This window comes from Lepisma saccharinum, chromosome 5 (assembly GCF_977018435.1).
Source record: "Lepisma saccharinum chromosome 5, izLepSacc3.1, whole genome shotgun sequence".
In the NCBI taxonomy this organism is placed as follows: domain Eukaryota; kingdom Metazoa; phylum Arthropoda; class Insecta; order Zygentoma; family Lepismatidae; genus Lepisma; species Lepisma saccharinum.
Window position 1 is genome coordinate 21,337,399 of NC_139233.1, and position 14,167 is coordinate 21,351,565.

Below are 14,167 nucleotides of genomic sequence, written 5' to 3' on the forward strand. Positions count from 1 at the left end.
TCACCTAGACCATGCTTGCTCCAGTCCAACATTTTCTGAGCCAATTTTAGCATTTAAATCGCCCATTACAATAATAACATCTTTCTTCTTAACCTTATTTATAGTGTCTTGTAATTCTTTGTAGAACTCTTGCTTTTCTTCTATTTCTGCTTGGTTTGTAGGTGCATAGCATTCTATGATGCTCACATTTCTAACCTTTGCCTGTAATCTGACCATAATTATTCGTTCAGATACAGGCTTCCAATCCAATATACTTCGAGCAGTCTTCTTGTTTATGAGTATGCCTACTCCATTACGATGTTCATCATCTTCATTTGGTCTACCTGAATAGAGGAATGTCATACCACTAGATGTTTTCATCTCTCCAAATTCATTCCAACGCACTTCACTCATTCCCAGGATGTCCAACTTATATTTCTCCATTTCTGCTTCTACTTGTTGCAATTTTCCTGCCTCATATAATGTTCTAACATTCCAAAACCCCACTACAGTTTTCTTTTTAAGTCCAAAGGTCGTCAACAGTTTCTCCGTCCGGCTATTTCCTCGTATGGTTCCTTTAATAATAAATTCTTTAATAAGATTATTACTCATACGTGCTAACTACTTATCAGTCGTAGAACAAGGACTCAGAATTATCTCAGTGCTTGCTGGGTGTAAAGAAAGGTTAATTTATATATATATATATATATATATATATATATATATATAATGTTTATTATAATCATAACACAAGGATGTCTGTTAGCACACTTACACACGTGTCTTTACCTGTAACTCTTACCTCGCACCTGTATTTACGTGCACCACTTTTGGTCTCGAAGAGATAAAGGAGGCAGGGAACATCCAATTTATTCCTCGCAGTGAGTCGCCAGTGGGAATATAGGGACTAATTTTATTTATGGATTTGGTCGCCGCTGACGTCACGGGTTCCTCTGTAAATGAGAGAAGGTTGCGCGTAGTACCCCCAACCACAGCCGGGAATTGGCCGAAAACAATCCGTACCCCCGACTCTATATAGCATAAGTGTAATTGTTTCTTTGATATCTTGTATCGTTTGCGAGTTATGAACACTCAAAGATTGAAAAGTCTAATGTGACGTTCATTGTTTCAGGTGATATAAAATGCCTCTGACAAAGGAACAGAAGATAGAAATCATCATATCCGGGGAACGCAGTTTTAGAGACATCGCAGAGGACTACAACAGACGGCACCCAGACAGCCATCCAGTATCGCACAGCACGGTCGCGTACGGTATCGGCACGTTTAGAGACACTGGCAATGTGGAAGATAGGGCACGTAGTGGGCGGCCAAGGACTGTCACCAATTTAAGAGACGGCAACAATGGTTCTAGCATCGTTTGTGAACAGTCCCAAACGCAGTACTCGTCATCTCTCACTGGAAAATAGTATCAGCCAGTTCTCCATTGTCCGGATATTGCATACCAATCGCTGGCAACATTATAAGCTGCGCATGGAACAAACTGAACGAGGATGACCCAGATCGACGGGTAGAGTTCTGCACGTGAGCTACGAAGCAACACGAACTGGATCCCTCGTTTGCACGTGGCATACTGTTCAGCGACGAGGCCTATTTCTATTCGAATGGGGAGGTCAATCGGCATAATTGTCTTTACTGGTGTGACAGTTATCCAAACTGGGTGCAACCGAGTAAGGAACATAATCCTGCAAAGGTGATGTTGTGGTGTGGCGTATAGGACACCAGCACCATTGGTCCATTTTTCATCGACACTACCTTATTGTCGCAAGAGTAACTAACGTTCCTTCAAGAACATGTGTTTCCTTCCATTCTGAATCCCGACGGCAAGTTTCCCTCTTATTTTCAACACGATGGGGCCCCTCCCCACTATAGCGTTGGTGTACGTCAATGGCTCGATGCACAATTCCCAGGGAAGTGGATTGGTAGCCGTGGTCAAGTGGAATGGCCGCCCAGATCACCTGACCTCTATCTGTGGCCATCTCAAGCAGATGGTGTATGCTAAGAAACCCCGCGATATAAGGCACCTACAGGAACACGTTCAGCACGCGTGTGACCACATTTCACTGGACATTCTCCTGCGTGTACAGTCGGAGTGGATACGGCGTCTACATTGCGCATAAGACGTGATGGCCATCACATAGAACATGTGTTGTAGCGTGCCGTTGGTAGTTGAGTTTCAAACTTTGAGTGTTCAGAACTTGCAAACGATACAAGATATCAAAGAAACAACTATACTTTGAAATTCCTGAGCTCACGCTAGTGTAATTTGATATGCTACATGCCCCCTCCCATTTGAAATTTCGAACCTGTGTTCAAGATGGCGGATTTCGAGATAGCAGCCATGCTCACCATATACCCTACAATTTGCGGTCTCCCCTTTACTACCATCTCCCATTACCAGATTTCACATTTTCCTGTCAGGTTTCAAAATAAAAGGGTGTCCAAAGATTTTTGACTCACCCTGTATATGTAATAGTCTTTTTTATTTTAAAATGAAATTTACAAGTATCGGCATCAGTATCGGTGAGAGTATCGGCATTGGTATCGGTTCAAAGTGGTATCGGCTCAGCTCTAATTCGCACTGATGTCAGGTTAGAAGCAAAATACAATTTTGTTGCGTTGAGTGTGACTCTTGTTCCTTGATCCAGTGCTTTGTGTTATATTTTGGATGACACAAGTGCAGAATCTCATGAGGTAAGTGACCTGCGATAAATTGACTTTGTTAAAGAAAAGATCCTGCAAACTTAGGGTGTGGCATGCACAATAGCCCACAATTTTAACTCATTTCTTTAAAGCTATTAGAGCACAGGTTATGCATTGTTTGTGTGCGTAAATGTAGCTCTCTTTATTCGTTGCCGGCCCAGTTGGAGCGTTTTTCGCAATTACTACAGTTGCTCAGTAAATACGGAGCTATTCCGTTCAAGGAAATTATTTACTTAACTGGTGTTATAATGTGAAATTGTAAACATTAATTTCTAAGGTTAGGGAATGGTTGTCACTAAATTCTTCTAGTTGTATAGAAATCTCTGATAGGAGATAGGCATTTGAAATCAGCCTTATATGAGCTTTACTTTTGACGAAACTGGTTTGTTCCTTAACACTCCTCCTTCTAAATTAGTGGCAGCAAAAGTGTGCAGGGCGGAATAGCGCCCTCTGTTTTTGTAAATTCTGATTTCTGCACTCCTCAAATATATCTTTAAAAAGAACAGTATGTATTACGTTCTTCACATATTATGTACACTTCGCAACATCTCATTTGACCGCACCGAAAGATATCTAAGTCCAGAAATCGTAAATTTAGCAATATTGAACTTCAACTCCAGGTGAGAGTAGCCAACTTTGAGTAGATCCTTCCACTAGACGATAAACGCTGCGGTGATAGGTTTTCAATTTAACACTTTCCATGAACTTAGAAACTATAAACCGCTATCATAATACCACAATCAAACAGATATAGTAAATTGGAAAAAGAACCTTGAAGAATATTTACGATTCTGCTTGCTCGACTTGAAATTTAGGGGGATTGAAACACTTAATAGAGTTTTTCTCCACCTGGAAGAAATTGCCATCACATTTGTGCAGAAAGAAGCGAATTTGTGAGTAGTTTATGCGACATTTTATTTACAATACCTTGCATAATATCGAACAGTTCTCAAAAACATATATTTTACACGACTTGTCGAGAAAATGTGCTTGAAACACAGGAAGGTGGGAGTCTTCATAAACGTCAACATGTTTTTAAGGGTATAACGTCATTAAGTTAACGTAGAGTGTCTGCCTGCAGCTCGTGCAGGAAGCAGTTCTTAGCGAGCTCCGCTCTTCGCGTGAGAAGGCTTAGTGATCGAACTGTCCGAGTTAGCTAGGGCCGTATACGGTTTGCTAGTGTTGTGTTAGTTCTTTTTTCCTTTGAAGTGCAAGGGAGGTTTTGACTACAATTACCGTGAGCCAGTGAAGATACGATGAAATTGTTCACGATGAATACACAAAGAGGTTTCTTTCATTGATATCAAAACGCGACCTACGTCATTGGATTTTCATCGATGGTTTCATGATGTCTACCAAGTGCCTACGAACCAAGTGCTCAGTTTTGAAATAGATTACTTTCGTAAGTGTTTGTACGTGAAATTTGCGACAAAAGTGGTAGGAGAAAGGTTACTAAATGATTTTGGTGCTGAGGTAATCTATAGTGATGTAGATGGTGATCATAAAGTTAAAGTAGAATGGGGCCCACCAGCGACATGTAATTGTCAGAATCCATGTAGTTCTAATTGAATTAAGTGCAGAAGTGATAAGTCGTGTCATGAGGTCTTATGGGGAAGTGTTAAAAATTGAAGACGAGACATACTCTGCAGATCACATTTACCCTACTCGAACTGGACGTGTCTTGATCAAAATGATACTACGTAAACCCATACCCTCATATGTAATAATGAATGGAGACTCCTATTGGGTAACATACCCTGGGTAGGTGCGTACGTGCCTCGCGTGTTCTGGGGAGGGTCACGTAGTGTCCCAGTGTCCTAAGCGTCGATCCTCTGGGAACCAGCCCCGCAGGGGGCCGGTTAATATACCCGCTGCCAATGTACCGATGGTATATGAACCAACTGTGCTACCCGTACGGACTAAACCAAGAGATTCAGCTCCATTAGTTGCAGAAGTCCCTGCGTCGGGAGATAACAATGGAGGGAACACGGATAGCCCCAGAATCACCGACGAGGAGACAGGTACCAGACACGAAGTTAGTGTGAAGAATGCACCAACAGGAAGGGAGGAGATGGAGCAGCCATCATTGACCACTTCAGAGAAGATGCATCACATACCCACGCCCCCACCCCCAAGAGGTCGCCATAGACGATTTTTCTGTGAGCATGTTTAAAGTATATAACAATTTTACTCCCTTTGCTCAAGGGACTGCCATAGCATGTAGGCGACACTTGGATTTACGTAATGTAGTGCCCCATCCCACGGGCAGACAAATAAGTGCCCAATTAGGCTCAGTGTTTGTCTGTAATGTGTATGCTCCGTCAGGAAGCCAAAACAGACTGGAAAGAGAAGATTTTTTTCAACAGTTGTAGGGCCCGAGTTGACATCCCACACACTAGACACTATACTAGTGCGAGATTTTAACTGCGTAATTCGTTCACAAGATCAAAATCCAGGATACAACGTCTCACGTGCGCTCTACGAATTAACGCAGGGGTTACAATTGCGTGACGCTTGGATACACGCCAATGGCGAAAGTCCAGGTTACACACATAGCACCTCCAATAGTGCGTCAAGGATCGATAGGTTTTATGTCGCACCAAGATTTCAGGAATATATAATTAGTGTTCAAAATTTTCCAGTATGCTTTAGTGACCATAGTGTCCCAATTCTCAAAATAAATTTAGATTTGATCAAACCCCGACAAGGTAGCGGATACTGGCTTTTAAATAGCACATTATTACACAATGGTAGTTATGTCCAGCTAATCAGGGAAACGTGGAACGAACTCAAGACCTCTACGCCAGAGCAAAAGACCCTAATCGAGTGGTGGAAAACTCGAGTTAAACCTAAATTTCGTCAGGTCAGTAAATTTTTCAGTGCAGAGGTTAGTAGAGATCAAAGAAACAAATATATTTTTTTGTATGCAGTCTTGAATTATCTCCATCGTTTAGCACTGCAAGGTAATTTCGATCGTCCCTATACAAATGAAATAAAAGTGCAATTACTTTCTATACATAGGAAACGAAAATCTGCAGCAATAATAAAGAGCAAGATTCTTCCTATAGACCCTGACGAGCAAGCCACACTAAGTCACATTCTTCAAGAACATAAACACGCCACGAGTCACGTCATTCATACATTAACTTTAGATTCCGGTGACTTTGTCACCAGCCCTCATAGTATACACGACAGATTTTTGCAATACTATAGAAATCTTCTTGGTGAAGCCTTTAAACCAAAAGAAACGCAATGTAATTTTTTGAACTACCTACCTGCATCATTGACGGAAAATGAAAGAACTGAGCTCACACAACCGTTTAGTAAACAGGAGATTCATGATGCAGTATTTAAAACTCCAAGGAATAAAACTACAGCCGAAGATGGATTACCATCAGAATTCTATCAATGTTTCTGGGATCTAATAGGAGACGAATTAACGAAATGAGTCAACGAAGTGTTGACAACAGGGACAATAGGGAACACCAGTAGCACGGGAGTTATAGTGTTGGTTCCCAAAAAGGCAAATCCCACGTTCGTCACAGATTTTAGGCCAATTTCAATATTGACTAGTGACATCAAACTTATAAGTAAGTGCATAAATCAGCGTTTAAAAAAATATATGGTTAAACTTATTGGCAATTTACAGTTCGTTTGTAATACGTCTCAAAGTATACATCAATTGCTGCAAACGATAAGAGACGTAATTATTACCAAACAAAATAAGAATGCATCAGATTCAATTCTATCTTTAGACTTTTCCCAAGCATATGACAGAGTGCGCCACGAATATCTGTACAAAGTCTTAGAAGCATATGGCTTCGGAGACACTTTTCTTAATTGGATCAAAACATTATATAATCATATGCTGCTAAAACTCAAAATTAATGGTTTCTTGACAACAAGTTTCAAAATGCGACGAGGTATACTACAAGGTAGTCCCTTGAGTAGCACATTTTACGTCCTCACAATAGCCCCCTTTTTGTTTAGTATCCAGCATCATTTACAGGGCATTTCTATGGCGTCCACCACAATACAAGTTGACAGTTTCATGGACGACGTCACGATTTTTCTCAAGGATGAAAGGGATCTGTACAGTGTTAAAAGCCAAATACATACTTCTGAGCTCACATCAGGAGCAAAACTAAACAATCAAAAGTCATTCCTGATGCCCCTTGGCAAGGAGAATCCTTACACAAACAATACGGAGTTCCCTGTAGACAAGAAAATAAAAGTTTTAGATATAAACTTTTATGCAAATATCGATGAAACGATCGAAGCCAATAGTAAACTCACGTGCGAGAGGGCAATCTACGTCCTTAGAGTGAACAAGATGCGCTCTCTGAGTTTAAAAGCACGAGTAAAATTTATCAACGTTTTTGCTCTCTCTAAACTTTGGTATGTAGCAAAAATCCTGCCCTTCAAACCACAGCACTTAGCCAAGGTCAACAAAGCTGTTGGCTGCTTTTTGTGGCACGATACAATTTTCCGGGTGGCAATAAATGAGGTCACGTTATCAGAGAAGACAGGTGGGTTGGCACTAATACACGCGAACACACAGACAAGAGAATTGTTTGTACAGACTGGCCTTCAAACAGGTTTCTCACTGCACGTGTCAACGACCCAAGCATGTATACAGACGATAATACGGAACATTCCATTAGAAGCTCCCATCGATATCCAAAGTATCCCCAAGAGGTTTTTGTTTTATAAGGACATCGCTTTACAGGTATGCTACCAGTTATTACGACATGAGACAATTACACCATCTGTTAAAAAGTTATATAGTGAAATCAATAGTTCAAAGCACACAGTACCACGAATAGTCAGGTATTTCAATACACATAAGTGGCCACAAAATGTCTCCGCCAAATACCTTTCAAAAGCTGGCCAATCAATATGGTACAAAGTGGTTCATCGTGTTATAGTGACAAGAGATAGGACATACCAATATGGAATTAGTGACTCTCCTAACTGTATATCATGCAACGTGCCAGACTCTCTTGCCCACAGGATAACGAAGTGTCGAAACTCCTCCACGGCATGGAACAAATTGCGAACAATGCTCAGTCGTATATGCCGCACCTCATTAACAAAGTTTACGGATACAGATATAGTTTTTCCTGATTTCAATTTTTTTCCACCAACAAAACAACGAGAGTAGTATAAAAGTATATAATACTGGGACACTTATAGCGTAGAAAAGAATAGCTCATATGATTAAACAGCCCGCTTTGCCCACACTTAAAATTATGCCAAGATGCCTATAAGCCCCAATTCTTCAAGTGTGATATGCTCTTAATCCTAAGAATTTTGAATCCTAGTGTAGAAAAGAAGAACCCCAATAGACAGATTTGCCCACACTTAAAATTAAGTCAAGTACCCTTATGATTTCATTGTTTATAGTGTGTTATTCTGTCAAAATCCCAAGAATCTTGAATTCTAGTGTAGAAATGAAGAACCCCCCTCAGACAGATTTGCATATGTGTGTAAAAGCTACATCTGCCAGATTGTTGTCCATAAACTTGTCAAAAATATGCCCCCCTTGATTTTGTTTTGGCTACACTTAAAAACTAAAGCAAAAAGCCACCCTCACCCACCCACACCCATTTATATTTACTTCCGGTCCGGTAATATGCAGAAATCTTCTAGAATTGCTCTGTGACTCTCTCATTTCTTACATCATAAATATATGATTGTTCCCCTATGAGAATAACACTACATATAGTGTCATCAGGGAGTGTATCGTGGAATTCACAGATAATTTTAATGTTTGTCCTGTCATTAACCACAACTTGTTTTCTTTTTGAAGTGTTGATGACAAACATGGGTCTCTGTGCTTTGAATTCATCTGGTGTGTAATACATGTCAGTATTGCCAGTTGTGACCCTTTTGTATGCTGTAAATGCTTCATATAATTTAAGAAAATCATCCTTGGACATGTCTAAATTATAATTTTCTCTAGGGAATACCTCATTTCTGCCATTTTTAAGATATATCTTCTTGATGTTGCACTTATCAAATTTACTTGATTTTTTTTTTTATTATTGTGTCTTCCAGTCTGAAACTACCACCACAAAATCCGGCATGTCATATTGTATACTGGAGAATGAATTTGTAGCATCAAACTCATAATAAGTACCAGCGGCAGGTTTCTGTACACATTGATATGTATAAAATTGTAAAGGTACTTGTGGATTTTTTATTATATCAGCTTTGTATTTAAGAGCATAACTGGCTTCATATTCAACAACCGGGATTCTTAGCTCCATAGTCTGAATAATGCATTTGCCCTCATCAGGTAGGATATTAGGCAGAGCTTCCCCTGTAGAGTTTAATGTACTGTACCTCATCAAAGCATTATTATCATTGGCAGCTCTTCTAAATGTAATTCTAAAGCCACCCTTCCACATAATATCTTTGTAATCTGAGAAGAATCCTGGCAACAGGCGCATTGGAAACAGACCTGTGTGGCTCTTAGATATAATTTTATCACCAGCCTCAAATCCACCTATTTTGTAGTAAGAAGCCTCGGTTTTGGATAATTTTAGTGTGGCCAAAGCTGTGGAGGTAATGCCGGGATAATCCACTCTGTTTATAACAACACCATGCTTTCTGATCTCAATTTCAGAGAACAGATGCGGCACAAAATTGTCCACCAATCTTATATTTGAAGTTGCCGGATAATCTGTTCCATCGAGCTTTACAACATCAAATTTGATGTATTGATCTGCTCTGTGGGGGTGCATCCCCTACATCAAGATCTTCCTCAATCTCTGTGTTGGGTTGATTGAAATTTGCAAATGTCCTCCTGTTTGGGGGGAATGATTGTAGCTCATAACTCTCAATATTTTCCATTTTTTTTGTATGTATTTTTATTTAAATATTAATCTCTATGATTGCAGTTGTTGTGGCTCCAGCAAAATCAACTAATTCTTCTTTTTCATTAGTGACCATCAATTCAATGTTATCTATTCTATTATGGCACACAGGAAAATATAATGTTGGGGATGGAGTGCAGATGATGGGCTCCATAAATTCAGAATTAGGTTTAAATGTTGCAATGATGCCAGTTTGTTTCTGAGTGCCTATGCCATTTGATTTGGTGATCATACCCTCGGCCACATTACAGTGAATATTCAGAGTCTCTATGGCTAAGAATTTAGGTATATTAAAAGCAGTGTGTTTGATGGCTGGTTCAAGTTTTGTGTTGTTCTCAAAGCCTAACAGCTCTCCTACAGTACCCAGATCCACTGTTTCTGTAGCATATACAATCTCTACTCTGTGAGTGACAGAATTTTGAGTTAATACTATACCTCTGGGTAACAGAGCATTTAAAGTAGATAGATTATATTGCCCTGGAGTGATGACAATGTTTTGATCACCAACTGCATTTGTGTTGTTGTGGTGTGTAATATTAGGGATCAAGTGCATGCCATAAAATGCTCTGAGAGCTATTGTTTTGGGATACACTATATCATCATGTAATCTGAGCTTCAATATTGAATTTTGGCTGGTGAGATGGAATACCCCCATGATGTTTTAAATACCACAAGGCCTTTTGAAAATCTTCAATTGATGGTTTATTTATTTGAGACATATATCTGAGAACAGATAAACACAAATGTCCACAATTAACATCTTTGAAGTTTTGAACACGGGCATTATTCTAATAAAGATTAGCTGATTTTAGATATTTTACTAAATTTTCAGGTGGAGCACCTCCAAATGAATCAAACACAAATGCCTCATTGTTTAAATATTTAAGATAACAAATCCAGTGAGTGCCCTGATTTTTGTACTTATCCAAATTAACAATGCCACACTCTTTATTGAGTTGTGTCTCTGGTAAAGAATCAGACATGTACACACCTATAAAATTTTTGATGCCCAGTGGCTTGATTAAAGCTTCAATATCTTGGTTTGTAAGCGGCTCTTGTTTTTTTTAAACTTATTCATGGCTCTCTTAACACCTTTGCCTTGTTTCTCCATGGCCAGGTTATGGCGCTTCAATTCATCTAATTCTGCCTTATTCTTCTTGGCATCTATTACTGTTTTTGCTATGGCAGCTGATCCCCCAGCCAAGCTCCCAACAGCCCCAAGTGCTGCTAAGATGGCTGGGATAGTAAATATGAAGCCACCCACATGTGATTTTTTTCTAGATTGTTGTAATTTTTTTAATTGGTGGGTGCTAAGCAACAATTTGATACCATGGCCCTTGGCAATACAAGAATTTTTTTTCTTGCGCTGCTTTTTGGTTAAAAGACTATCAATAGTTTTAAGAGATTTAAGACCTGCATAAGGTATTTGATACATAACACCCTTGGCCTTCATTCTAGGTTTATTATATACATATTCACAGCCCCACCCCAGTTTTTGTTTGGTGTTCATAGCTATGGTGGTCCCCAATGCTGCTATTCTTTCACTTAAAGAAGCATCTTTGCTTACAAATCTACCAAATGTAGCCTCTTCTAATTTCTTGTCTGCATCATGTCTCTTGTCAAGATCAGAATGTGTGTTGTATGCTATGTCATGGTCTCTACAAGCAGCATCTAGGGGATTAACACCAGGATCACCTTTGTTTAATCTATGGTCCAATTTTGTGCCGGGACCACAATACTGATAGCCTGGAATGTGTAGTTCAAATGGCAGCTTGTTTATAATGTCATTAACCAACCCCCGACCCTCAGAGATATTCCAAAATTTAGGTGGTAGAGTATTAATGATTTTTATAAGATATCCAATCCCCTTAGTGTCATTCACTATAAAATTAGACAATTTTGTGCTTATCATGTCCATAATTCCAACCTTTTCATTGTAAAAATTGTGGTTACCAGCATTTTCCTCCCCAGCTATCACCAGCAACCTATCTACAAGTTTCCTGACATCATCAACCCACACAAATTTTTAGGCAGGGTGTTGTATTGTTTGATCCCACTGCCAGTCTTGATCTGTGTCCATATGGGCTTGATTAAGTTGTTATATTTTGCTCCACTGCTAGACTTGACTCTTTTTTGTGTGGGATCATTGTTCTGGTATAGAGCATCTGATTTTATTAATATTTCTTTGTAGTGCTCATAATCTTGATCTGTATAGCTGCCAGGTCTCTTCCTAGTCATCAGTTCCCACAATCCAGGTGTGCCGGGATATTTAACAAAAGCACCTCTTTCTCCAAGATGAGATTCTGAATATACAATTATATCATCTCCCATAAATGTTACTCTGAAATTGCCAATTCTATGTATGATGCTACCATCACGCTCTGTGTCAGCATATAAGCCAAAAACCTCATCTTTGTTGTCTATAGGTGTGCTTAAATATTTTTGAGCAAGAAGACCCAATTCAATAGGATTCTGAGTAGCTTCAATTCTTCGAGGAGCAACAGGACTAGGTGTATGAATACTAGAAAGTGGGGTGATTGGATAATCTAATATGTTCCTTGCATCTACAGGTACAAGCTCTGTGATCAAATTTTGATTTTGCTCTGTAACAGTTTTAATATTTTTACCTAATTCACTAATAGCATCAATAATAGGCTGTTTGTTTGTGTTGTTCATAAATTCCTCGGTTCTCTGATTTCCATCCCTTAAATCTTTTTACAAGATAATCTCTTAATTTAAGATCATCAATGATTGGCCTTTTCATGGTTATTTATATATGTTTCAATGTCTAGAAAATAATTGATTTTATTTCTGTATTTGCCACTATTGGGTTTTCTTGTCATATCAATTGTGACAAACCCATAACTGTCAAAACTTGGAAAAATCATTGTAGCTCAAGTCCCCACCTACATATTCATCATGTATGTGTTTGAGGTTGGTATGATCTTGATGAAACACATATATAATATTGCTGTTGTCTCGGATCAGCTGCTTCGGAATTTTAGAAAAAGTCTGTGCCAGGTAGAAACAATCTATGTTTTTGTGTCGGCCCTGTGTAAAGAAATTTCTAACCTTGTTTTGATTATCCAGAATAATGTCATCAAACACAACAACAGAATTATCGAGACATTCATGGAGTGGCTTAACATCTGGTTCAAAAGTGGCTATATCCAATCCATCATATAGCTTCATCAGCTGCTGATATTTTAAATGTTCTAAGCTCTTAGAGAAGACATACAAGTGCCTGTTTTTCCAGTCTAACCAGTTGGGTGCCAATAAAAAATTATCAATCATTAGTGTAGTTTTACCACAAGCCGATGGCCCAACAATAAGACATCTAATATTTTCAGGCAGCAACTTGCCATTTCTCTTAATCTGCTGTTCAGGTTCTGGCAGCCTTTTTATAACATCCCAGGTGCTCATATTATCACTTTGTCTGCATCGATCCAGCTGTGTTCTGGAAGTCCTAGCCATTTCACAAATAACTTGTTGCCTTTTCTGCGGATGATTTTTTCTATGAGATATGTGTCAGGCTGTTTAGTTTTGTTGAGTTCTTCTTCATAGAACCGGCCTTTGAGAATTTCTCCTCGGTGGTCTTTTATTATATATGTGTTAAGGGTCCCAGGTTTAATTTGAACCACTGTAAATAATTCAGTGCTCCAGTTTCTTGTATAGCCTCTTTTGAATAAGTACTTATATTTGCTGATTCTTACTTGATCACCCACCTTGTATTTGGCTTTTCTTGTTGTTGGATGGTATCTAGTATAATAAACAGTTCTGATCAATTTTTGCTCATCAGATGAAGTTACTTCAGAGAGTTTCATGTTGATTGTGGAATGGACCGAGTTGTTATATTTATGTAGAAGTTCTGTAAGAATATTAAGCCATTTATAATTACCTTGAAGTGTAAATTGTTTATACATAAGATTTTTTTAGGGTTTTGTTGAATCTCTCTACAATTGAGGCCTTGAGATCACTGTAACTCGAATAATGTTGTATTGACTGGCTTTTAATAAATTGTTGGAACACAGAATTATAAAATTCTTTGCCATTATCTGTTTGCAAATAGCGCGGTGATCTTCCACTCTGATTGATGATTGTCCTGATGGCTTCTGTAACACATTTTCCAGTCTTGGATTTGAGTGGCACAGCCCAGGCAAATTTTGAAAATGTGTCTATTACAGTGAGTAGAGACTTGTAGCCCTTGTTGATTTTGTCTAAGTTTTTCAGCTGTCCACTTGCCATCTCAATCAAGTCGCTCTGCCATAAATCTTCTATGCCTTTTGTAACTACTGGCAGTCTCTTATAATTATGTCTGGCTTGTCTGTGTAATTCATCAACAATAATTTGTCTAGACATAATATGAAAACAAGAATATTGCAACTATGGGTTGTTCAGCAGCTGATACTACAGGATTTTCTAAATATAATTTGTCTCCTATTTGTATATGAAATTCCAGAGAGCCATCATCTTCAGCATAAGATGTTTCTACTGTATTGGGATCTGTAAAATCCTCTAACTCTACACTGGTGATTTTTGGTTTGTTGTCAGTATTTGTTATTGATAAGGTGGTGTAGTGGTGTGCC

The 14,167-nt window shown here is 38.9% G+C and overlaps 1 protein-coding gene across 1 annotated transcript; it reads right to left on the reverse strand.

Annotated features, from left to right (window-relative positions):
• LOC145987922 (protein CFDP2-like) lies at positions 1 to 423 on the reverse strand. The gene has a single exon (XM_083122740.1). The coding sequence runs from the start codon at positions 421 to 423 to the stop codon at positions 1 to 3; it is 423 nt and encodes a 140-aa protein (XP_082978866.1).
• Between the last annotated feature and the right edge of the window lie 13,744 nt (positions 424 to 14,167).